General features: G+C 36.8%; 1 protein-coding gene across 3 annotated transcripts in view; it reads left to right on the forward strand.

The window, feature by feature from the left end:
- Positions 1-26,910, forward strand: part of LOC121735849 — a 274,574-nt gene that overhangs the window by 224,983 nt on the left and 22,681 nt on the right. For 2 of the 3 annotated variants that reach the window (XM_042126804.1, XM_042126805.1), the window contains exons 9-18: positions 7,530-7,694; positions 10,062-10,214; positions 11,423-11,579; positions 12,175-12,746; positions 13,639-13,782; positions 14,437-14,643; positions 15,322-15,548; positions 16,063-16,438; positions 16,729-17,502; positions 19,028-19,124. In XM_042126804.1, coding sequence (XP_041982738.1) covers positions 7,530-7,694; positions 10,062-10,214; positions 11,423-11,579; positions 12,175-12,746; positions 13,639-13,782; positions 14,437-14,643; positions 15,322-15,548; positions 16,063-16,438; positions 16,729-17,502; positions 19,028-19,124 — 2,872 coding nt within the window. The remainder of the gene's footprint in view (positions 1-7,529; positions 7,695-10,061; positions 10,215-11,422; positions 11,580-12,174; positions 12,747-13,638; positions 13,783-14,436; positions 14,644-15,321; positions 15,549-16,062; positions 16,439-16,728; positions 17,503-19,027; positions 19,125-26,910) is intronic. The other variant, XM_042126806.1, reaches the window with a different exon arrangement.

Here is a 26,910-nt window from a genome sequence, read left to right on the forward strand (position 1 = left end):
AATTTTTTTCAAATCGGACCAGTAGTTCTTGAGATTAGCGCGTTCGAACAAACAAACAAACTCTTCAGCTTTATAATATTATAATTATTATTATGCTAATCATATTATGTATGTTGAAAAATTTTGATAGACTTCTAGCTTTTATCTACAAGTTCTACAACTACATCTAATATTTAAAAATAAGTCGGGTTTTCCTTCCTGACGCTATAACTCCAGAACGCACGAACCGATTTCCACGGTTTGCATTCGTTGGTCTCGGGCTCCGTGAGGTTCATAGAAAAAAAATCAGAAAAAACTTCAAGAGAAAAGCAGGAAAACAGGGAAAATCATTTTATGGCAAAACAACGTCTGCCGGGACAGCTAGTTAGAGTAATTTCCCTAAATATGGACTAGTCACACAATGTGGACTATGGAAATATTTCAATTCGTATAACTACTAGCGAAGTGAATATAGCAACAAACAACGCACTTTCGCCGCGTGGCGCCACTAGTCATTCGCAGCGAGTCTCCGAGTGCGGCTGTGTCGGTGGCAGCCATTTTTGTTTTCAGCGTGATTTGATATAATTTTTCGGTAAGTTTCGTAAGATGATTGCTGTTATATTGATATTAATTGTATTGTGAGGATTATTTTTTTGAAAATGTTATTGTATTAGCAGTTATTGTCCCTAAGAGTAATAACTGTAGCTAACGTAAATATTTTCTGAAAACATTATAACCTAAAAGTAACATCAGTTTTCAATATGGACTCCAACAGGGATTTCATAAATGGACCAGTGGTCCATATTGTAATTATGTAGTCCATTTTATGATACCAGTTTATTTTTGTTTTAGGAAATGGCCTCGACAAGTCAACAAGGCAATAGGCAAAAATGGAGTAAAGATTCTATGACTATGGCAATATTAGCTATTAAAGAAAAAAGAATGGGATATTTAAAAGCGTCAAAATCTTTCGGCGTGCCAAAAACCACACTCATTCGTTTATGCCAAAAACAAAATATGCCCTTGTATGATTTGACGAATATAAAACTTGGTAGAAAAGCAACACTTCCCACAGATTTAGAAAATGATCTAGCTGAATATGTTCTTCGAATGGAGGAAGCAGGGTTTGGATTAACTAGACGTGATATTATGTCATTGGCTTATCAATTGGCCGAGAAAAATAACTTGCGTCATACCTTTTCTCAAGAAAAGCAGTCTGCTGGTAAAACATGGCTGAGATTGTTCTTAAAGCGCCACCCTAACCTCTCTTTTCGCCAACCCACTGGCACATCCATTGCAAGATTGAAGGGCTTTAACAGAGAAAGTGTCAACAGATTTTTTGAATTATTAGAAGAAGCTATGGACAAATACAAATATACTCCAAACAATATATACAATGTTGATGAGACCGGTATTACAGTGGTGCCCTCAAAAATGCCTGAAATACTTGCCGAGAAGGGAAAGCGGCAAATAAAGGCTGCAACATCAGGCGAAAGAGGGTCTACAGTAACTTGTGTACTGTGTATGAACGCTAGCGGCTCATATGTTCCACCAATGATGATTTTTCCCCGTAAGCGGGATAGTCCACTTTTAATGAAAGGAGCTCCTCCTGGCTCAATACACGCATGTCACCCATCGGGTTGGATTCAAACTGATCTTTTCACTCAGTGGTTTAAGCATTTTCTACAGCACGTAAAACCTTCTGACACTTCTCCTGTACTTTTGATATTAGATGGACATGCAAGTCATACAAGAAATATTGAACTGATTGACTTGGCACGAGAGAATCATGTTCAATTATTATCATTACCTCCACATTCTAGCCATAAGATTCAGCCACTCGATCGTACATTCATGGGGCCATTAAAGAAATACTTCACTGAAGAAATCCGGCAATTTGTGCGTAACAAAGGACAAAATGCTCAGCATTGGGACATTGCGGAGCTATTTGGGCGTGCCTATATAAAAGCTCAGCGTGCTGAACTAGCAATTAATGGTTTTCGTGCAACTGGGATTTGTCCAATTGATAGAAATGTTTTCCAAGACCATGACTTCATAGATTTTGAGAGTGAACAGTCAGGGAACAATCAACTTGAACAGGTAGATCCTATTCAGCAAACACAAGACATCGTCCAATCGCCGCCAGTCATTTCCGCTCATAACAGTGATGATGGTGATTCAGACAGGACCATGTGTGAATCGCCATCGTTACTTACACACAAACTCCACGCCAACGAAGTTCAACCTTTAGCCAAATTGGCATTAGAAGCTTCTTCAAAATATAGACAAATTAATTCATCCCAAGAAATAGATCTTTCTCCCAATCCTCATTCATCTCTAATTCCTGAATCATTTAGACAAGATACAGATTTAGATCTTGCATTGCAGTCCCAAAAAACAAGTGAGCCAGAAAAACCTTATGAAGATAGACCTTCCACATCCACAGCTTATTTGTCTCCAAAACAAATTTGTCCAATACCAAGTTTAAACAAAAAAACTAGTAACAGAGGGAGAAAAGTTTCTAAGTCAACAATATTGACTTCATCGCCCTACAAACTTGATTTGACAACATCAGTAAAACGGAAAAATGAAGCAGAAGCGCTAAAGAATAAAAAGAATGCTTTGAGGGAGTTGAAAGGAAAGGAAAGAATGAATGACAAGTGTGCCTCAAAAAGAAAGAAAACTATACCAAAGAAAACAAAAGAAAATGACAGAAAGAAAGCAAAAAAAAATGATAAAACAAAGGCATTGAAGAAAGTTAGAAGAGAGTCCACGTCATCCGACGAGAGTGCCTTTTCAATCAATGATATGACTGATGAGAGCCCTGATCGTAGCCAAAGAGATAATGGCAAATGTTTTTATTGCAACGGACTGTTTTCCGAAGATACACAAGGAGAGCAATGGATCCAGTGTCCTTCATGCGAGAAATGGGCCCATGAAGAATGTGCTGGTGTCGAAAGTGGTCGATTTATTTGTGAATTTTGCCGAGATGACTGATTCTTTTTTATCGTATTATTTTCATTTGTTTGTTACGGTAGTTGAGCCTGGTTTTTGTTATAGAAACCTTTGATAACGGTTAAATAGTCGCTGTTAAGCATTAGTGTCCTAACGCACAATTTTTTTTTTGTGAACATAACTGCATTCATAACTCAATACGTAATTTTTATGTGGGTTAGTACACTAATGCTTAACAGCGTCCATTAATGTAAACCGTTTATTTGTTTTTATTCTTACTTGATTTATTTTCTATGAGAGTTTTATTTTTGACAAAGTGTAAAGTTAACTTAGGTAGTAAATGTATACTTATGCCGCCTATAAGTTTGTAAGTTGTGATTTTTGACTGTTAAAGATTTACTTAAATAGTCAATTTTGTGATAAGATAATACTTAAACTTACTTATAATTCGAAATGTCCATATTATGTACCCATAGTCCATATTAAACATGCTGTGGTCCATATAATACGCTCATTTTGAGAACAGGCAATAGTGCCTGTTTTTGAAAATTCAGTATTTTTCTTACTTATGTTGTTATTTTTGTAAGATTGAATCTATTTTTTTAACTTGTGTTAATTTCTTCATAGATTTATGAGAATAAATCCTTACAATCTATTAAAATTTGGGTTTTATTTATCAAAAACGATACGGTAGTCCATATTTAGAGAACTTACTCTACTAGTTAGGTATAGATGTACTATTACTACTTGCCAGTTGCCAGTCGCGATGTTGTTCCTTACGAGTCGTCCATTAGGTGCGTAAGGAAGCAAGGGGGAGGGTCCCGTCGAATTCAGGCAAATCTTACTTGCTGCCGCTCTTAGACATTTAATGATGATTAAACTTCAATTTAATGAAGAGTTTTACATACATAATGTATGGGCCTTATGTCAAAATCCTCATTCAATTACCGTTAAGTAATTAATAGGGGATTAAGGGACTGTTTCACTACTTTCTGATAAAGTGCTTATTAGGCTATTCACAACTTTTTTGACAGATTCTCCATACTTGATCTGTCAAGTTAATTGGTGGATAGCCTTATCAGGTAGTGGTGATACAGGCCCTTAGCCTTTAGGTATTATCACATTTTACCATTTATCTGAGATTCCTCATAATTCATAACAATATTATGTCAATTGTCACCTAGTTTATTTAAGTTGAAATTGTCGTGCTAGGAGACTTAACAGTTAAAGTTCATAGGATAAACAAACAACATTCGTATTTGTACTGCCATATCACGATGTGCCTAATTTTATAATGGCATGTCCTTGGCTTGTACTGATATTTAACTTCAATCTTTGTATTACATCGCCTTGATGTGATTGTATTGTCATTTTGGTAGAGCCAGTATTGTTAATAATTATAGGGGAATAAGCTCGGCGTTTGCCATTAAACTAAAACCATTATAGTAAAATACTATAATAATTTTCTATATTCTGTTCTGTTCCGTTTCTCTGAACAAAACTTATGTCGAAAACCAACTGAAAGAGCCAAGGGGATTCTCCAAATGTTAAATGTTAATTGCAATTTGCAACCTAATTGTAAATGTAACCAAGTTAGCTTTGAGACAATTTCGTGCAAAAAAATAATACATGACGTTAAATAATATTATAAATTATTATTTCGTTCGGCAGGGAACGCTTACTCCCCTTTCCCCCTTTCTAAATGCTTTACGTAATTCATAAACGCCCCCTTATTACAACTAAAAACCAATCGAAATTTGATCTCCTAGTATTGTCATAGGTTATTTCCAATATTCCATACATTATTCATCGAAGGTCAAATATTAGGGCTTGCACAAGACACTTTCACTGCAGTGATACCTCTGTTATTACAATAATTGTTATCATCCGAGGACTGTTCCGTCATGGCCCTTAAATTAGTTAATCATTGGACAATAATAATAATAATTTATAATCGAACTACATACAGTCTCCCTCTGTTAATTGACTTACTACCATAAAATAATGATTCGCCATTATAAGGACATTAATTAAATATTTAAGTGTTTATAGAATCCTTGTTTTAATTTCGGATTTCGGAATCCTTATAATTATGTAGTTTCATCCGTCTGTTCGTCTTAAGCTTAACGGTCGTCCAAACGATAATAAAGTAAGTTAGTATCCTTTTTTCCCAATAACAATGATTCCAATTTCTGAACTAGGTATTCATATATTTATAAGTAGGTCCATTTAATCTGCCTAGCTTTAATTTAGGGTAATGGATGTCTATGAATTTAACATTTTTTTATTTCATTCAAACTTTTATACTATAATCTAAGAGTCAATAAACTTTATCAATGTTAAATGACACTATCATCGGTAGTGATAAGAAGATTGATTGCGTGTAGGGTTGCCATCCGTCCGGATTTCCCCGGATTTGTTAGGACAAACTAGGGTTTGAAGCCCGTCCGGGGTGCGTCCGGCCGGGTTTTTGAAAAGTGTCCGGTTGAAATCCGGACACTTTTGCTGAGAGAAATCCAACTTTTTAACCAGGCAGTAATTAACGAAAGATAAAAATTCGTTATGCATACACACGGTTTCTAGCACGGACTTGAGTTAGTCAGATTTTTACAAATTCTTGTTGGAAAAGCAAAAATTGACAAGACGTTATCGTAAATAATGTTTAAGAGGTGTCCGGGGAATAACCACATTTCGGCCAAATGTCCGGGAAGTTTGTCGTGCCTGACCGGCAAAGGGAATTTGGGTGATGGCAACCCTAATTGCGTGTGTACTTTAGTGTTTCTGGGGACACGGTAGTGCCCCCGCCGAGACGAGCCAAGCGAAGCGCAAGGGTACCCACCCAAAATACCAAAGTACCCACCCATTCCGTACCCAAAGAGGAGTACGCGGCCTAACATTGTGACACGAGAATTTTATCCATTAGCTATCCATTTTTGAAAAATTTATTCGTGAACGCGAAAAAGCAAAATAGCGGACAGTGTAGGTCGGCCAAAATCTTCATACCCCCTTGATATGAATACAGTTCACGCCTAACCCGGGAGTCGGGAAAATTAGGCGTGAAGATGTTACAGACAGCCATAACTCGTAATAATATTAGTATGGCTATCAATAGTAGGTTTTAAAATGCCCAAATACATTTCGAATTGAATGCTTCTTCCATCGGCCCATCTTGAAGACGCTCAAGGTCACCAAAGCTTTCATCTGGTCGACCGGTGACGCAATACAATAGATGTTATCTCACGATCCCAATTATATCATTGTGATGGCTCTCAACATGGCTCTTATCTTGCTTTCATCACCGACATCATCATCATCAATGGGAACAATCACATTCGAAGCGACAAAAATGTTGGTGTTTATTTAGATATTTTGTGAATACTAGACAGAAAGGCAAAGCTTTGTTCAGTAACTTTCCTTAAAGTGTTTCTCCTAGTACATATATTTATTTATTTAGTAATTTCCACCCCAAAGGGAGTTAAATAGGAGACCAGTGTGCTGTGTGCCAGCAAACGAAACCCCATAAAGAGATAGTTTAAGATTTAAAGGAGGAAAAGAAAAATATTATTTTGTTTTACTTATTACGTATCCACAAGTATCTTTCCCAATATTCCATCTTGCTGCATATTATAATATGCTATATATTTGAATTCGTTAACGAGTATTTCAATAGTTAGTATTTTTATTTACCAATTTATTCGTTTATGCACAGAAATTACAACAAAATATTTCGCAATTAAGACCAGCTAACGATGATTCCATATTTAAGGTTCTTTAAATTTTAAAGGTCAATATTAATATTTTAAACTGATTTTTTTTTCTACTAGAATCAAGATGTTTTCGGTAACTTCAGGCAGAAGTATCAAATCAGCGGGGCTAAAATGGTCACATTTAGCAATTCCTCTCAATCAATTCAGCAAATGAATTGTCAAAACTGTCAAACTGACAAATGTCAAATCAGTACAAAATTCAAAAATACAGAAATGAATAATTGCAAGCAGAGTTGTATTTTGCGATTTTAGAAAAATGAATCATATTATGATTCATATCATGATTCTTCAAAGCGACCATTTTAGCCCCGCTGGTCTGAGGGCATATTATTATCACCTCGATCGGTCGGAAAATCTTCCTTTGCAATAGCCATTATTTGGTAGGGCCGGATTTATATTTTTTTATAAATATAGGCCACTTTACTTTTGCCGAACTCTGCTGCCGTATTAGGAGTGAGCACACTGAGACGGGCCGTGCCGGGACTCAGCGTGCCGGGGCTCATCGCAAAAATCCGCCTCCATACAATTTGTATGGAAGCGGATGCGCGTATCGCACACTGTGTCGGGGCGCAGCGGATTTCCGCTTCCATACAAATTGTATGGAGGCGGATTTTTGCGATGAGCCCCGGCACGCTGAGCCCCGGCACGGCCCGTCTCAGTGTGCTCACTCCTTTAGATCGCAGACTAGGACGCCATAGGACGCTGCCGCCCATAGGTCATGTCCCATGGCCTATACCTACTACCTATATACATAAATCCAGAGCTGCTCTTTAGTACTCATTAGCCACACTCTTCCCTTCTCTTCTAACCGCACTTCCCCATCCTCAGGTATTGCAACGCGACGTGGAATGCCACAGCCGCATAGTCAGCTCCGTGGTGCGGCTGTGCGGGGAGGACGCCCTCGCCCTAGAGCGGCGCTGGCATCTGCTGTACCTGAGGGCCATCGAGTGGCAGTGCCATCTGGAGGCGTGTCTCGCGAGGAGTGAGAACCAGGTGAGTTGGGTACCAAGCCCCGAATAGTATAAGCAGGTAATATTTTTATAGCAGAGCTACTAAAAACCAGGTGAGTTCTTACCAAGTTAGCACAGTATAGGACGCGTACAGCTTTAAGTCTGTGTTTTTACCGAAGTTTGGTTGAGAAGAACGTGCTTTTGAGGATCAGTGGAACTAATCGAGCATTTAGGCTGCGTTTCCACCACATATGTGTTGCGAGGAATGTGTTTTTGAGAACCAATAGAATCGCCTCATTGACGTGAGCTCGCCATGACATCGCTCAGTGCGGCGATGCTATTGGATCTTAAAAACACATTCCTCGCAACACATCTCTGGTGGAAACGCAGTCAGGACTCAGGAATAGCTCGCCTCGCAGAAAGGGGGAAAATGGAATAGGCATCTTAGGTAGGGTAAGGTGTAAATTGAGATTGAAGATCAGCGGAGCTAAAATGGTCGCTTTGAAGAATCATGATATGAATGATAATATGATTCATTTTTCTAAAATCGCAAAATGCAACTCTGCTTGCAATTCATTTCTGTATTTTTGTACTGATTTGACATTTATCAGTTTGACAGTTTTGACAATTTATTTGCTGAATTGATTGAGAGGAATTGCTAAATGTGACCATATTTTTAGCCCCGCAGACTCGTCGTTATTGATAGATCGCGATCAGGTAGTGACACATTTATACAAGTAGATACCTAATGGAAACATGATCTATAAGTTATTGTCTAGGTACGGCCTATATTTAGATTCTTTTTATAGCACATTCGGCAACGAGGCGAATGTCATGTGAATCGAACATTAAACATGAACGGACATAAGCATACAAAATTGATTGTGTCCGCCTTTTATTTATTCACTAGTTACTACGTAATAAATTCTTTCTATTTCCTTCCCGGTGTACATTATATTATTATATCTGCCTAAATTTTGATCACTCATTGAAGTATTAATAATTTTAATTTCAAAACAATGTTTGTTTTTGTCAGTCTTTCAGACTAACCCTCCGGTGCTAATATTTTCTCTGGTGTCACAATAACCCAATCAACCACCCGTCGCTTTACGTTGTCAACCCTAAGTACCATTGAGAATGGCCTTTTAGACCGCGGGAATAAATTGCTGTAATAAAGTTTAGGGTTACTCCAACAATATAAATAACCATCAAACGTCTAAGAGGGATTTGTTTTGATTTGTGGTTATTTCGTTGCTTTGACCTGATTTAATAAAATATTGGATATATTACACCCCATGGGTGTTAAGGGTTAACTTATTTGGATTTCAGAGTAATTTATGGGCAGTTTAATTTTTATTTGTACAGTTAATTTTATTTTAATTTCGTTTTAATCCTTGAATGAAAATTAATGTTTGTGTTTTATTACAATACTTTTAACGCTAAGCTAGAAATTAATTTAATGCATTTATTTTTAACTTAACTCTGTCATACGGGGTCATCCACATACTTAATACGTCACAAAAATAAGTATTTTAATTTTGTGTTTTGTACCATCGAAGAAATTAATCCCTAGGCAGTTGATGTACCTACGTCATTTGGTCGGATTATGTAATTTCAATGTTAGTTGTGATCACTGATCTGTCGGCTGGATATGATATAACGCGACCAAATTACTTAGGTCTGCCATCTGCCTAGGAAATAACTTTAACACATTTCAATTGGCATGATGAAATATGTTTATGGGCCCATAATTGATAGGTAATAGTAATAAGGGAATTTATACAGAGTGTAACAAAAATAAGTGAGTGTGTAGCTACGTGTTCCTTGTAGAGAGTTCACTGTGAAAGTAAGCGCTGAAAGACCAACATTTTTTAACGCTGCTACTTTCACAGTGAACTCTCTACAAGAAACACGTACACTGTTACACACCCTAAAATGTTATCACTCATTTTTGTTACACACTGTATAATTTTTGTTACACACTGTATAATAATATCACTTTGAATTGAATATTATTATTAACAGCAAGAATGCCAAGCCTGAATCCTTGTACAGTACAAGGATTCAGGAATTTCACACTGACAATGACCGTGCAACACATTACTCATGTTTACAAAAACAGTTTACCGCAAACACATCATATTTCCTCTGCAACGGAACGCACGTATACAAATCGTCTTTAAATAAGTTTCTAGAAAATGTCCATCGAATATTTGTACATGTTTGCTGAAGATGCACAGAAATTGCCAGAAGAGGTATCTTTTCCTGATTCCAGCTACAATTGCAGCAACATTGCATCCTCATGATTTTCTATGATGATCCTTTTTTTGCATTCAGAAGAGGTGGATAGGAAATATGAGATAACCTCAAAATCTTCATGGTTTTTCATATTATTTATATTATTTTCCAGAACCTGGTGCCAGCGGAAGTAGCCAGCGATAGTGACGACGAGCCAGCACTGAAACAGCCGAGATTGAGCAGAAGGGGGTCTCCCAGACGACAGAGGACTCCGGTGAATCGCCACAGGGACGCTTCCGAGGATAGCAGACAGTCCGCCTCAGAGGTGAGGGATAGTTTTTTACGGTTAACTCATAAAACACAATTTTCTTGGAATATTTTTAGTGTATTTATTATAGTTTTTTAGGTGAAAATCATAACCCGTTTTGCACAAAGATAACCTTTGAATAATGTAGATTGTAGTGAGATATTAGATAGTTATATATGTATGTTTGTAGCCGGAAAAAGCTAGTATTCAATAGAATTGAATCGTCATACTTGTGATGTAATCGCTAATAAAAGAGTGTAGGTATAATATGTAATCGCTAATAAAAATGTATTATTTATAAGCACTCAAAGCGTCCTCAGCAAAATCGGTTTAGCAGTTTAAGCGTACAGTGGCGACAGACGGACACTCCTATATTTATTTTTTGGTAACTGTCAAGTAAATGGGATATAAATTGCCGGCGAATTGAGATTGACATATTTATGTCAGTGATCATTTCAAGGGTTAATAATGGTTAATTGTTTTTTAATGTCTGTCTCGCAAGTAGCATTATAATCAGACTAAGCCGTAGTTCACATTCACACCAAATAAATATTAATTATAACTTTATACAGTGTGTTAGTGTAAACACCGTTTTCCTTGAAACCATCAAATGAGCCCGTCAAAATGAACAACTTTTTCTATGAGAACAATGCTTCGAACTCAAAAAAATGCCGTCTTCATACCCATACAAATTGCCCGGATCGACAATGGTATGGATATGAAAACGCATTTTGTTTGAGTGCCCAGCATTGTTCTTATAGAAAAAGTTTGTTCATTTTTATGGTTTTAAGGGTTACGGAGTTTACACTAACACACTGTAATATTAGGAAATTACTTACCCCCATAAATTTCAAACAACTAAATATTCAAAACTCTCATAAGTGTCAGGGAGGTGATGAAATCAGAGGAATTCTCTTAGAACCTTTCATCAAATTGATGATCAACTATTGCTATCGGTCCACCCGTTTTAACGCTACGTAACTTCGGACAGACTCTCGCACAGACACGTCAAAATAATATTTTTTGTCGGAGGTTAAAAATAATTTTGTATTCAATGTAAATCACCATCAAAAGCCTGACAATACCAAACCTATGTTAAAACAAAGGACTAACAAAGTAATTACTAGTAAAAACTAGATAAGAAAAGTTATGTGCCGACTGCCGCACCTTCCTGAGAAACACGGATTCAGAGCGTCATCATTTCTCTAAAAACTATGATCTTTCAGGAGGAGCAGGAGTATGCGCTGACGTACACGTGGCGTGGGTTCGGGTCGGACTGCGAGTCGGAGCGCGCGAGGGACATGGACGAGCGACGGGTGCCTAGCGTGGACGGCGGTGGGGGACGGCGGACGGACCAGACGGTGCCAGGAGACCAGGTGGATGGTGAGTAGAGGGGGAGAGGGGTAGACGTGTAGAGAGGTCGACCAGTAGATAAGGAAGCGCGTTAGGCGAGGAGAGCTATAGACACTAATAGACAAGGAAGCCAGTAGACGAGACAGTAAATAATCAAAATATCTGAACCAATAATTTATACCACGAAAAGTATACATTAAAATCTTACTAATAATTATGGCACTAACTCGAGTAGGTAATTTAAGTCAAGTCTTAACTCGTCAAGTGGTCAAAAAACATCAGAAGGCTCTCTCCAGACCTCCTATTTTTTGTTCAACCTATTAACTATTTTTTGTTCAACCTATTAACTATGATAAGTAATGTTTTTTTGTGTCCTAATAACTATTAGAATGAGGACTATGACCCGCATTCCTAAATGTAATAGACCTTCTTAAATCTGTTTAAGATTCATGTTTACATACAAACTTTCACAGCAATGTTCTCTATGCATATTGTCTACTTTCTATTGATGATATGCACACAGCTGATATTTTGAACAATGACATATTGTTTTTATCCGATCACGTCAAGAGCATTGTTATATTGAATTGAAACAAAAACATTTCCATTGTTTCTCTCATTGCAGGAGTCGAACTGAACTCGCCGATGAAAAACGACATAAAAGCAAAGACGCCACCGACAGTGATCAAGCGAAAGAAACCAGTCGATTCGTCAAAATTCAACCAGTCAGATAGGAAATCTAAAAACTGCGCCACTTTCTACTTCAGACACCATGATACGGACTCAGACAGACAGATGGTAGATGACAAATCCCAGGAAGAATCATCAGAGGAAGAATGGACGTATGTAGACGGACCCAAAATTGGCAACGAAGACTCGACAGATATTATGACGTCATCCGTAGAAATACAATGCGAATTGCCAATAGATAAAGAAAAGCCGCCGTCACCGAAACCGAAGCTAGAATCGTCAACACCGGATTTGTTAAGGCTAGACAGGTGTAAGAATATAGAGAGACTGGTGATACAGGCAGAGGAATTGGTACAGAAACAGGCGCAACAGCAGATGGCGAAGAAGAAAGGCGCGAGGAACTTGAAGCCGCTCATGTTCGATGAGGAAGGAAAAAGCCGAGCGAAGATGTCGAGGATCAAGGAATGGCTGAACCAGAGTACGGATAATAAGAATGACAGTAATCAGGTAAGAAAACACTTTCTTTTCAATAAAATATTGCTTATAGCAGTACTTATGATATAAATATTAAAAGAGAACAGTTTTTTTTTCAAAGATTATGGCTGTAATTTTAATAATTTAAATATTTAAAGGAATGGATGAATATTTTTACTTAGCGCCAAAGCTATTAAATATATTTTGATGAAACTTGGTATGGAATTAAGTTAGACATTGAATTAACTATTAACAAATAAGCTCCTTTTAGTTCCGAAAATCGTCCCCGTGAATTCACATAGGCGGAATAGCAAGCATAACATATGTAATTAATATGAGCCTTAAAGTATGTAAAAATATTTTGGTATTATTCGATCCTTATAAAAGGCAAAGGCAAAAAATATTATATGACGTTTTTGTTCGCCTGATTTATTTTACAAGGTTTCATAAACTTTGTTATTATTCGGTGGAAACTTGAAACCATAAGACGTGAAGTTTAATTGCATAGGAAGCCATAGACTTTAGCACTGTAGAGTGTGGAGTGTTGATTTTTCATTGTTGTCGAATTTTTTATTTACTTTATTAGCAAGTCTCAACAGCATAATTTAATTTGATTTAGCCTTTTCAATTTCAAAATTTGTAGTAATTAATGAATATAGTGGAAAAAGTGCAAGTAATGTTGTGTTTTATTACGTTTCAATTTCCTCTTCATTCCTTAAAAATTTTAACCCCCTTTGAAAGCAGAGAGTTGGTATAAGTTTTCAGTCTGTCAGTGGCATAGCTAGCAATTAATGGATTTTGAACAAGGACTTTTATTTGGAAGCCTTCCAGATTGAGAGTACATAATAACTCGTCATCTTGATGATCACTGTCTGTCTATCTGTCTGTCCGGTGTTCTATAAAAATATATATTTTTTAATACCAGTGTGCGGAAAGCTACGATGCGTCAGGGGAATACACCACAGAGAGCGAGGTTGACACCTCACTTACATCGGAGGAAAGGAACATTCACTCCTCCATGGATATGTCAACGTCCACCTGTACTGTCACACCCACGCATCAGGCCAAGGTAATTTGAACTTTATTTTAACGAAATAAGGCAGAAATTTAAATGTTGGCAGGTGAAGGTGGATGATATGCCTTGCATTGCATATAATATGTCTTTGCTATGCGATTATTGGTAACTAACTAAGCACAATACAATATTGTGTCAAATGTATCTTTAGGCGATACTTTACACTATAATTTTTTTATATTTCATTGTACTTCTTACTACAAAAGCGTACAATTTACCTTAGACTTAATTCTTTTATAGCGCCATCTGTTGGCAGCAAACCGAACTAGGTTTGCTGCCAACAGATGGCGCTAGAAAAGAATTTTCACCACACGAATCAGTTTAAAACGACTTAAACTGAGCTTTGCAATGTTAAGTGCCAATTTTACTTAAGCCTGTTTCGAGTAATCATTGATTAATTCACTCTACACAATTCATTCTTCGTACTAATAGAAAAATGGCAACATTTGAGCCAACTTTATCAACACTTTAGTTTTTTGATGAAATATCTTGTATCATTTTTTTCTCTTTTCTTCTTCGTATTAGTGATAGGGAGGGCATGAAATTTAAACAACAGGCGTCTAAAATTGGTACTAAACTCTAAAGCCAAAATCTAACTTTCATCATCACTCCATCTCTATGTCCGTGCTAATATCATTCACTAACTAGGTGCAACTGCGGAAGAAACGCGGCGGATCTTCCGCGAGGCCGTGGTCGGTGTCCTGTCTGTCGCAGCTCGGGCCCCTCCAGACACCGACCGCGGACATACACAACATGTCCATATCGGAGTCCGCCCTAAATACCCTAGCGTCGCCCCAAAGGGTCACCCCGGCGAATTCCAGTTCCAAGTTGCGGGGCAGTTCTACTACAGTACAGGTATTTTGTGTGCATGATAGGAATTTTAAGGCTGCGTTTATAGATATTTAATGTTGACTTTACTTTAAAATTAAGATTTTGACTTATACTACTGTATAATAATTATGTTTTTGACTTTCTTGTATTACAACTCTTCATAAATGTTAAGTTAGTCGAACTAGTTATAGTACCAATTTGTGTCTATCTATATTAAAGTCTAATCGCTACTTAAGTCAGTTTGAGGTCGTTTTTATTGGCTATTATAGTCACAGTTTGTGACCAAATATCATGTTATACTGCTCTTATAAAGCGGTCACATTTACTTGACGCATAGTTTGATGACGTCATTATGGAGCGGGCATGTTATTGCATTCCAGCGATGCGTCAAGTTAATTTGACCGTGTTATACACTGTTTTGCATTTGTCATGATACTTTATGCACAAAGCTACTGAGTAATATGTTGATATTTAAAAAAAAACTCCATCAAAAGCCAATAGCTAAAACTGTATGTTAATGTTGTGTGTGATTTTTCCAATATTTATAAGCTATAAAGTCTATCAGATTAATTAACAAAATGATTGGTGTTACTTAAGACTATAATTATTGTATGCTTACTTATTCCTAATTGCGCAGTAGATTTTTCTATACAAAAATCCCAATATATAGAAATCCGATATTAAATACTACCTTCTCCCCAGGGCCACGTGTCAAGCACGAACACTATGACGGAAGCTTGCACGTCGTGCGTGGAGACCAACGACAAGCAGTGCTGGCTGCGGCGTAAACGACTCAAGCTGCGGCGGAACAACTGTCGTAGGGAGCGGCTGGTGAAATCCCTGTCCTTCTGCGGCCGGCTGAGCCCAGAGATAGAGTATAAGAACGAGCGCAGCGCGGCCAGCGATCCCGCTACTAGTAGGAAGAATAGGTGGGTAGATGGAAAATAGGTTACTAAGTATGATTTACTTCAGAAAGACATTTTTAACTGAACTTGACTGACCAGTCGCATGGTTTTTACCATCAGAAAAATTGATTCAAAGATGGATCTCCATCTATTGGTTTGTGGCATCAACATGCTAGTCGTGATAAAGTTTGAGTCTTTTTTTTTATGAAATAAGGGGGCAAACGAGCAAACGGGTCACCTGCTGGAAAGCAACTTCCGTCGCCCATGGACACTCGCAGCATCAGAAGAGCTGCAGGTGCGTTGCCGGCCTTTTAAGAGGGAATAGGGTAATAGGGGAGGGTAGGGAAGGGAATAGGGTAGGGGATTGGGCCTCCGGTAAACTCACTTCAGAGAAAGACACTATGAGATAACTCTTACATTCATCCGTGCTAATGCCATATTACCATGTTTCTGCTAAATATATCAACATTGTCCCGAGTCCTGACTACGTTCTTTAAATTACTACAATACAGAATTTTACAACACAAAGTTTCCACAGGTTCGACACAACATCTACATCTGGTAACGACAGCGACGAGGAACTGATCAAACAACAACTGGCAACCATCGCCAACCTAAGACGGAGTATAGAGAAGACCCACATATCCTCGAAGGACCAAGACAGTGCCATTCCCGAGCAGAACGAACCGGAACCGGTGGTCCCTAGCTTCAAAATTGGTCCCGATGGTGGCGAGGTCAGACCACGACTCACCAGGAGCATGGAGAGGGAGAGGACATTCCTGACCCTTAGCCTGGGAGACCCGAGCCAGATGTGGGACTTGTGCGTGGACAAGGACTCGGATATAGACAAAAGCGTCACGGCTGGTACGGAGGAACATAGCTCGTTCTCGGAGCAGGCCTGGGATTTCTATCAGGTTAGTTTCATGAGTTCTGAATGATTTTTTTGGTAATTTTGCCAATATCAAAGATGTTGTGTATATTGCCATTTCGTTAGAGCCATCTTCGACGTCGCATCCGCAACTGCAACGTCTTGTTGAAGCATCTGTAAAAAGATGCTCGTCAAAAAAACGTTTTGCCCCGTTTATGACATAAGATATATAGGAAATATTCTGTCGGCTGGCTTCGACATAACATGAGCAAACTACGTATGTTCCCCATCTGCCTAGGAATCAACTTCTCTGATAGTCCATATTTTCGTCAACAGGAAAAGTACAACTCGGAGCCGTACTCGGAGGCGCCGGATTCGGACGCGGCGAGACGATTGCTGGAGTTCGGTGACGACTACCGCGCCTTCCTCGACTCCCAGTCCGACTGCTGCTCCAGCCTGTCCGCCCACCACGACCTTAGCCCCGGCACCCGCCGGCGCCGCCCGCCCTCAGACGCCTCCCGGGAGCGAAGCCTCCCCCGCTACAAGCGACCCACCAGAACCTCCCCAGTCGAAACACCCTCCAGAAAACCCAAAAAGTCCATGTCCAGCGCTGAACGGAAAAAATCACTCTTAGATAGCTTAGAACGATCCAGAAATAATACGAGCATCGAGAGCAATGAGAGTAGACGACGCAAACCGTCCGAGAGCGGTAAAAAACGTTCGCCTGAGTTCGATCTGCTGAACATTCAGGCGCTGAGTCGCCGGCGCCACAGTAGCAACCTTACCAGCGACGAGGTCAACAGCTCGCTGGAGTACACCGAAGTGAACAATCGACCGGATATCCTGGACTCGTTGAGTAGGAGACGCAAGGAGAACGGAGAATCAGAGCTGCAAAAGATAGCTCTGTCCGAGCTCAGAAGGAGATCCACGGAGAGCGTGGATTCGGAAGACGAGTCCTCCCCCAAACACAGGAGGAATTGGAGGGACTCCGATTCGGAGACGGACGAAGTGCGCACCCTCGTCCGCAGGTCCAGTAGCCAGTTGGAAGCGACGGAAGCGCTCATGGCGCGCCAGGACGCGTCGCCAGATCTACTCCGCGCTTTCGACTACGTAAGGAAATTCGATATAGATTACAGTAGTAGCTATTCCGACGACGAGGGCCAGTGTGTGACCAAGCGTGCATGTTTGCGGACCAGGATATGTCTGGCCGTCGCCGCCTTTTCCATCCTAGTGATAGTTTACATACATCTTCAATGATATTTGGCTTGGGCTTGTGTGATTATGTGTGTGTGTGCGTACGACTCGCTGCAGTCGACTACGTTTGACTGATGCGAATAATTTTGGAAATCAGATTTGTCCGCCATTGACAGAATTGACAGAAAATCTGTTTTTTTTTTAATATTATTCTCTTAGTTGAATGGGGCAAAAGACTTGACTCAACGCACAATTAGTTTATAGTCATTTTAGTTTGAGGTAATGTACAAATTGCATGACGTGCGCAGTGAGTCATACGAACATACACACCGATATAAACGTGATATGTACTTTATAAAAGTAATTTAAGTATATACAACTGCTTATAGCATGGTTTCACTTTTTGCATTTAACTACATGGTAAAAAAACTAATATTTATTAAAAAAATAAAAGTGAAGACTTGCATCATTCCCTACCACTGTCGAGTGTTTTGAGTTTATTACTAACAGTGTTTGTCGATTGTGTTTGTGTTTTTTACTAACAGTCTATATTTTTTCTTTATCATTTTACCTTCCTTTATGGCTATACGGTGCTAGAACACATCTAACTTGTAGATATATTCAAGAATACATATTTTATATCTAAAAAGTGGATGGCATAATGGGAGTCAGCCAGTGGTTACTACTAATCATTAAAAAAAAGGAATTGACGTTTGTCAAAAATGACATTCGTGACAATTCTTTCGCGGGAAGGGTTTTTATTTTTTATTTTGATTACTCATTTAGTTAATTGCTCACGTTTAGGGTTCTTTCATCATTAATATTTATTACAAACGCTTCGACTGAACTCCGTATCTCGCATAATACTTTATAATATTTGTACTTACATAATAATGTTGATTAGGGCTAGGTTGTTAATTGATAACTAATAAATGTAAAAAGTGATCTTTGTATAATTGTTTAAATAATAAATGCAATAATTTGCAATTAAATATGGAGTTTCAGTCAATTAACACCCTTCTCTATCGACAGTTACTTTTTAAAAGTCTAGCTGAAACATAGATCGCTCGCTTTCTAATCTATTTCGGCCTCATCTTTTATTCGGTAGATGGTATGTAGAATTTAAAAATACATAATGCAAATTAGGCGCTCTACGTCCCTTTTAAATTTCTTTGTGTTAGTTCTGTGAGTTACTTTTGGCGGTAATCAAGGCTACTTTGTAAGTCTAAAGTATAATTTGTTCAATTTGTTTGAATATACCTATTTAACATTCGTTTAGGTTTAAGGCATCCGCGCAAAAGAAGCATAATATTTTGTATTTTACACATAGTTTATCTTCAAATGTTGGTATTATTTGTTTTTGCATGAGTTTTTGTGTGCCATTTTTGCGCTGATCGCCTCAGTGAGGAATGGAATGACAGAATATTTTTCTGGTACACAGACGGAGGTAGTAACCAGATGTGGCGAAAACATCAATCTGCTCGAAGTGGCCCTCAGCAATGCGTCTCTATCGCCAGCCCTACAAAGGGACATCAAAGGTTTGTGCAGTTTAATATCAAAAATAATATAACTGAAACCTCTCCTTTACTAAAAAGGGGAAAAATTACCAGATTCCCGACTGGCAATTTTTTTGTTGTGCAGAACAAAAGAAGGTGTAGAATATCAAATGTCAAAGTTTTTTTTTACCAGCCAGTTTTGCTGAGGTTTTGCTCCGTCGCGTGATCTCGGCTTAAAATTGCGTAAAACGCAATTGCATTACCCGTGCACCAAGATGTATCAATTTACATGCAAAAATGCGTTCGTGGTCTGTGGTCGCCTTGTAGAGGTATATTTTGAGAATAATCCTTACGGTGACAACATTAAGGTCCTAATAGAGGTGGTATAACTCAGAATGCTTTTGGTCTGACCGGTTTCCGAACGAAGACCTTTGCAATCTCGTTTGACTGTATTTGGGATTTCGGAACGTGTTCTTTTTATACAAATCGTTAACCAGCAATAAATCGACCAGAATTTACTGTTACGAGATAATAAGTGATATTGATTAACTTTAACTGCTTGTACAACATAATATACTTAATATGTCTGGTCTCTGATAATATTCATTTCTTGTACACAAGCATTTTTTGTTTAATTTCAGTAGCCCAACCGCTAATTATTTGCGAAAAGGTATTATTATAATTACTTATTCGAATAACTATAATGTTTGCGCGTGCTGCTAACGTGATTTTTAAATGATTTTTATTCGATGAATCATTTTAACAATTAATTCATTCTTTACCGTTCTTTTAGGCTGTAGGTACCTAGCCTCCTTTTAGTGTTACGTTACACAGTCTAGTTCGTTTAGAACTATTTTACATCGCAGCAGTTTCTCTGATAGACAAGGATCTCATTGTTTAAAAAAAACTCTGTATGAACTACATGGGTCATTGTGATCACCAATGACCACACCTCCACAACAGTAGGATTTGCGTCGAAAGCGGCGACACGGCAGACTTCTTGCCGCTGCTCATGAGAGCGGAACGTCCACACAACTCATTAACTTTTTCTTAAAACGATCAAAGCAAGAACCGCAAGTTTCGTATTCATTTGACACTTTATTTTCTTTTTTTCTTTTGGCTGAGACCGTTCATTCGAATGATTCGTTCATTTGTACAAATCCTTTTTTATTTACAGAAATGTATCATTTCGTGTTCGGACGCATTACTTGCAATGGTGCTGAAGAGGAAAATGAAAAATCTATATAATATTATCTCGTTCTTCGTATTAGTAAAAGATATTTTGACGCACGATTAGCAAGTCGGTCTGCATGTTTGAAAACGTATGGAAATTAGGTATATGTAGGACTCGAGTGTCCTTGACACACTTCTCATTTAATAAGTAACTACCTATTTGATTTTCTAAAAATGATTCTCAGCTAGATCGATTTATCGCCCCCAAAACCCCCTATAATATACTAAATTTCATGAAAATCGTTGGAGCCGATTCCGAGATTCCAATTATAATATATACAAATTGCTCGTTTAAAGATCATAAGTTTAGATTTTAATAAAAAAAATAACAACAAAAAATTTGAAAGGTAGACCTTATTTAATGCAACATTGCATTCAAACAAAAGATACATTGTAGAGTGAACGGAAATGTTCAAGGTTTCGTACCAACGTTATGCACTTTGTAAGTTTTAAAAGACTCTTCCTTATTGCATCGAAATTAAAACCAACCAATCTTCTAGATAGCCATCTCTTTTTTCCCAGAGAAGCCAGCCTTTGCCCAGTGCAGCAGTGGGACAGAACTGCAGGCTTCTTAAAAAAACTAAAGATAAAACATTATTTTAAAGCTGTAATTAATCTAATTTTAAGAAAACCCCAGAATTCAATTTGTAATGTTTTTCAAAGATGGTACCATCTAACTACTAGTTAGATGGTACCATCTTTGAAAAACATAAAAAAATAATGTTTTTCAAAGATGGTACCATCTAACTAGTAGTTAGATGGTACCATCTTTGAAAAATAGTAACTTTTTACGTCGAAAAGAAAGTAAAATAAACATACTTAACTTATTCCAATTTTAATAATGTTGTAACTTGTAGTTATGACATAATAAAAATAAGATTACTCATTAAACAGTTTCTTTCTATCCATTCAGTAATTCGACACAGTATTAGTCTTAAAGAAGAAGAATGTTAGAAGCCCGATGATATCTAAAATAACCCTTTATCTTAAGACTTAAGTGCTTTTTAAGTGCATTATGTAAGAACAAAAATAGATGTACCAAAATACCTACAGTCGAAATAGCTTACTCTTTGTTAGAGAATTTTTAAATCTTGATAGCGAAATATCGTTTAGACATGACATCAATAATGTTGTTGAATAGATAAACACCTGACAAAAAAGTAAAAACCTCTTCTAAATATCATGAGGATTAAGATAGTATTGAGATTTGAGCTGCAGTCCTAGACCACTTAGACCCCTTAAGAGTGAGTTACGAATTAAGTGTAAGAGTTCTAGACTCTATGACTTTTTTTTCCCTTGAGCTATAACAATAAAAAACCTAATTCATAAATTTCTTGTTTATTAATATCATCAATACCTTTAACAACAAGGTTACCTTTAACATCACTGTCAATATAATGACATCATAGGTGCTCTAAGTGAAGAACAAACACTAGAATCTAGGTATGCTATAGTCAAATCAGCATCAGTACTCGCAAAAATTTCCAATAAAATGGTTTTGAAAATTGTTGTGCGCGTTCGAAGTTCGAAAAAATGTAAGTTTTTTTTATTTGACGATAAAATTGAAATAAATTAATCTTTGTAATAAAATCCGATTCAATAAATTATGAAGAAATTAAAACTTTATTAATACTTACCTTGAACTATCTTTAAGTTTAAAACGAAAACTTTGAAACTAGAGAAACTATGTGCCATGGGTTCACTAGAAAACATAGTTACATTGATGTTACATACGAAAGTAGAAATGACATTAACAAAGGTTAAAACCCGTAAATTATGAAAAAAATGCATAAAAAAGCGAGGAAAGAGGTGTGAGAGAAATCGAGTTTTGAAAAGATTTTTCTGAAAGAACTTTCGGAGCCTGTAAATTATTATTCAGCTTCAGTTAAACCTGGCTTAATTTTATATTTCTTTTAAAAAGTTATACCAGACGAGGAAACAGACATACTATCATAATATAATCAGACACACTTCCGCATTAATAATAATATTAGTGTAGATTTTATGAGTGAGTCTAACAATAATGCATCTAAGACTCTTTTATTTTTATTTAAGTGGTCATAAGAGCCATCAAGACACTGCGTTTATCTTAAATGCACTTTATGTAGAGCTAGCGTGCACGCTCAGTAATAAGCTAGACCTATTTTAATAATGCTTTGTTATTTTGAAGCGGAGAGGCACGGAAGGTATAAAATGTTACCATTGATCTTACAGTTAAGCGCTTGCAGCGCTTTATAAGAGTAGATACAGCACAAAATATGGAATTTCGAAAGAATATTAAAGATTCTTTTAATCGAACGTCCTGGGATTAACGCTGGCTGTACAGGGCGATTGGTTACCCCCTCAGGCCTCGTATGGTGACACAACACAGATGTATAATGTGTCACAGGCTGGAAACATACAAAGGCTAAGGCGCAAAGCAGAACCTTGCGGACTCGAAGTGTGTGTCCGTCCGCATCACAGCAGCTCTCAGCATACTAAGCTGCAACAGAGGGCACAGGAATCCGAAGATGCACCTGAAAATGACAAGGTGCTGCACGCTGATAATATTTTAATCAGCTTTAAAGATTTAATATTGATAATGGAAATCATATTGTTCTTTCGTATCAAAATTTTTAGACACAGGTGAATGTAAAATTTATGATACTTATTTATCATTCTTACTTTCTCTTGTTATTCTTTTGTTTACCTGCTTGAAACTGCTGCCGCCAATTTGGAATAAGTATATTTTTCCTATCAATCTTTTCGCTTCTAAGAGTTTTGTTTGAAATATGAAAAATACTTGTAACACACTACACGTAGCTCGGTGTGTGTGGCCTCAATTATGTAATGGGCATCACACACGTCAGTAATGAATTAATGACGTCACTCATCACAATCGATGTTTACGCCAGCTACTTTAATTGTACTGACTTATGAGTTAGGTAACAACAGCTAATATCAATTCTTGACCGTCATTACAATATACATAGTACTTATTTATTATTTAGTATTTTTAAACCACTGCTTCTTATTTTCGTTTTCGTAACTTTGCAAAACTATAGATATAGTTTTTTCGGCAATCGAACCCATGGCCCATGACCTATGATTTATGTACCAAAAGCCTAATTCTGAACCTATGGACAACTGAACTCGAAATTCTACAAACGTAACATAACACAATATAATATTTTGTCAACAATATAAAAATTGTGTTAATTTGTTCAAAATCTTATCGTAACTTTATCATTTGCACATTGACAATAGACCCATTAAACGCTATAAAAAGTATGTGAATGTTAATATGCGCCAGCGCTTCAAGCGCTTCGTTCGTCAAAATGGTGGCGAATCAGTAGATCAGCTGTATTCGTCGCGGGCGGCAGACGCGCGTCGCGAAAAGAAACGCGAGTGAAATTTGTTTTTTTTTTTATTGTGACAAATCAGTGTATGTTGCAACAAAGTTTTATGCCCATCAAAAAAAATCAATGAGAAATGAGATGCGCATGAGTTAACACTTTCGCTGTTGATTTTGTTTTTCATTGCGAAAACTGCGCAATTGTTCTGTATTTGAATAACCTTCTAGACTATAAATAAAGCCTAGGCCCATTCAAAAGTCTAGATTCAACGATGTGCAATAAGATTTCTTTTCTTTACTTTGCGGCTTTCCATTTCGTGAAAAACCTATGTTTTTAAATAATGATATGAAACTTACTGATAGCGATTAGGTATAATTTGCAATTATATAGCAATATGCAACGTCAGACGCTTGCGACAATATTTAAATTTAAACTTCGAACTGCAAAATGTTATTGGCATAGATATTGATGATTTTTTTATAAACACAGAGACGTTGCATTTTGCAAATGATTTTTAGCACAGACATTATTATTTTTTTATTTGTGGATGAAAACAAACGTGCAAAAGCAAAATTTTATAGCTAATAAATATCTTGTTTCCGTCGATCGTGTATTTATTAAGGAAGTGGCTATCTTTCGAGGTGCCAAAGTGATAACAAATGTATTTACAATGCCTTATCTTCCAATAACTATGGCTTCCTTATTACAGAAATGTTGTAAATTGTAAACTTTCTAATTATTGCTTTACTAAGTATGATTGTGCTACTGTCCTCTCATTAAAAACAAATTAGTATTCTCTATGATTATTTAGAGTTAAATTTCTACACTTCTAGTAACTCTACGTAGAGTATATTTCACATTTTTACAAGGTTGAGATGTTTATCAAAATAATAATTAAAAATGCTTAGTTAATCACTGAATAATGTTGTTCTTGCGAAATATTGGCGGATTTTTTTTCTTAATTACCTAAATTAAACAATGTTTAACAACTTTTAATACTTAATATTATTATTAACTGTAAAGATGTTTGTTTACTACGTTTCCGCTTATTTTAAAATAGGTAAGTATATGTCTAATTTACAATACTACCTTATATTCATTTAAAAACATGGTGATTAAAAGAATAATAAAAAAGGTTTGTTTGCATCGAATAGGCTTCGAAACTATTAGGCCAATTTTGATGGAATTTTGCACACATATACAATTCAATTGTAGACACTGTGCTATTTTGGCATTATTACGAGAAAATGTACGGTTTCGCAGGATATCATTTTGCGAAGTAGCGGGCATCTGTGGAAATAAATCTGTCTAATCTCATCAGATGTCAGTTGTGTTAAAATCCGCTGTGGAAATCTAAAGGCGTGTTCTTACGAAATATCCTGCCTCGCGCCATAATGCTAGATCTAAATAGTAAATTATATAGAACAAGACAATCTTGTCTATTTATAACGATCTAGCATTTATTCCCAGGAAACCGCGTATTTTTCGGTCAAGTCTCCCAGATTGAGAGATCAGAGATTCTTGAAATAATTCCTATTCTCAAAATATTTTCTAAATGGATATTCTGTAGCCAAGACTTTAAAGTTGAGGATAAGAAACTTCCTGTATTCAAGTTAACGTAACTTAAGTTCGCTTTAGAAAAAGAACTTGAATTGGCAATTATTTTTGCTCTATGAATTTTAAACCAAGTATTTACTTAATAGGAAAAACTTAAAACAAACTGTTACAATTATTATTGTAATTGTTTGTTTTAAGTTTGTAGTTATCATAATCATTAATATCCATTGTTCTTCGTTCTAAATACATATCTGTTACGAATTAATTTATTTTTCGCCCAATTTGTTTAAAATTTAAATTATTAATTGGCCACTTTAGCATTTAAAACTCCTAAACTAAACACAATAAATTAAGAATGAGCGCCATATTTTCATTTAAGTCCAACAAGAATGGTTCTAAATTTAAAATGTTTTGATTCATTGTCTAGTCTGTGACTGTTCTTTTTATAAACGTCCCGTTCTTACTTCTTGCGATAGACATTCTATTGAATAACTTCTATTGTATGCTCTACAATGCAGTCTTTATACCGTATCAATGTTATATAATTTTGGTTTACAACAAAAGAGGCACCTTTTACAAATAACAATATTTGCCCAGCAATAAAATCTACTTGTCTTTGACTGGCACGTTAGAAAAGTCACAGGGGCCAGGGCAGATAACGACAGCGAATAAATAGTTTAACGTTGTGTATAAATATTATATTTAATACATTCGTAAAGGATAGTATTCATCAACTTATATAAATAAAAATAAATCATCAATTTTGTTAGTCTCGCTGTAACTGGAGATCGGCTAAACTGATTTTGCTAATTTTAGTCTTGAAATAATCGTCGAAGTCCAGGGAAGGTCTATAAGTGACACGCAGTTCACCGGGACGTCTAGTACCTATATACTTAGTTAATAGTTATTATAAAGATATCTACAAGCCTACTTTTGACGCGAGATCAAACTAAGAAGTATCGCCGTCACATTGTTAAAACTGTCTCTTGAAAGACAGCTCTGTTACACATTCACACCATCCTGTCTATATCTAGAGCAGTGAGGCTAATCTTCGCTTCGCTAAAAATTCGCTTTGGAGAATCATATTATATTATGAATCATAATATGTTTTTTTATCGCAAAATTGACACTCTGTTTGCAATTCAGATGTCTAAATTCGTACTAATTTGACATTCGTGAGTTTGACAGTTTTGACAATTCATTTTGTGAATTGATTGAGAGGAATTGCTAAATGTGACCATTTTAGCCCAGCTGGTGTCATTTCAAATGACAGCTGCGTCCTATGATAGTGTCACCCACGTGCCACAACATCCATGTATGATGATGATTGATTAGTAGACATCGGATTATATGCACGATCAAAGTGCCGATATATGCATGCAAGTATGCACGGATAAATGGCCGAAATATGCACAAAATATGCACAATCAAGTCACTTATTATTGAAATTTATTATTTTTTTGAAGAGCTTTTCGGTGGTGCCGTTAAAAAAGCGTCAATTTTTTAAATAATTTCATCAGATCCAGGATTTTTCGTTTTTTATACAGCACCAATAATAATTTTCTACCAACAAATTCTGATTACAATCTTAAAGCCCATGGAAGTTTAATAAATCGGTAACTACTTTATTCAAATTTTTTACTAATGTTGCCAACTACAAAGAAAAATGTTGTTTCCAGAAAGATATTATCTTTCGGGTGTAT

The sequence above is a fragment of the Aricia agestis genome, chromosome 18, assembly GCF_905147365.1.
Source record: "Aricia agestis chromosome 18, ilAriAges1.1, whole genome shotgun sequence".
NCBI classification, from domain to species: domain Eukaryota; kingdom Metazoa; phylum Arthropoda; class Insecta; order Lepidoptera; family Lycaenidae; genus Aricia; species Aricia agestis.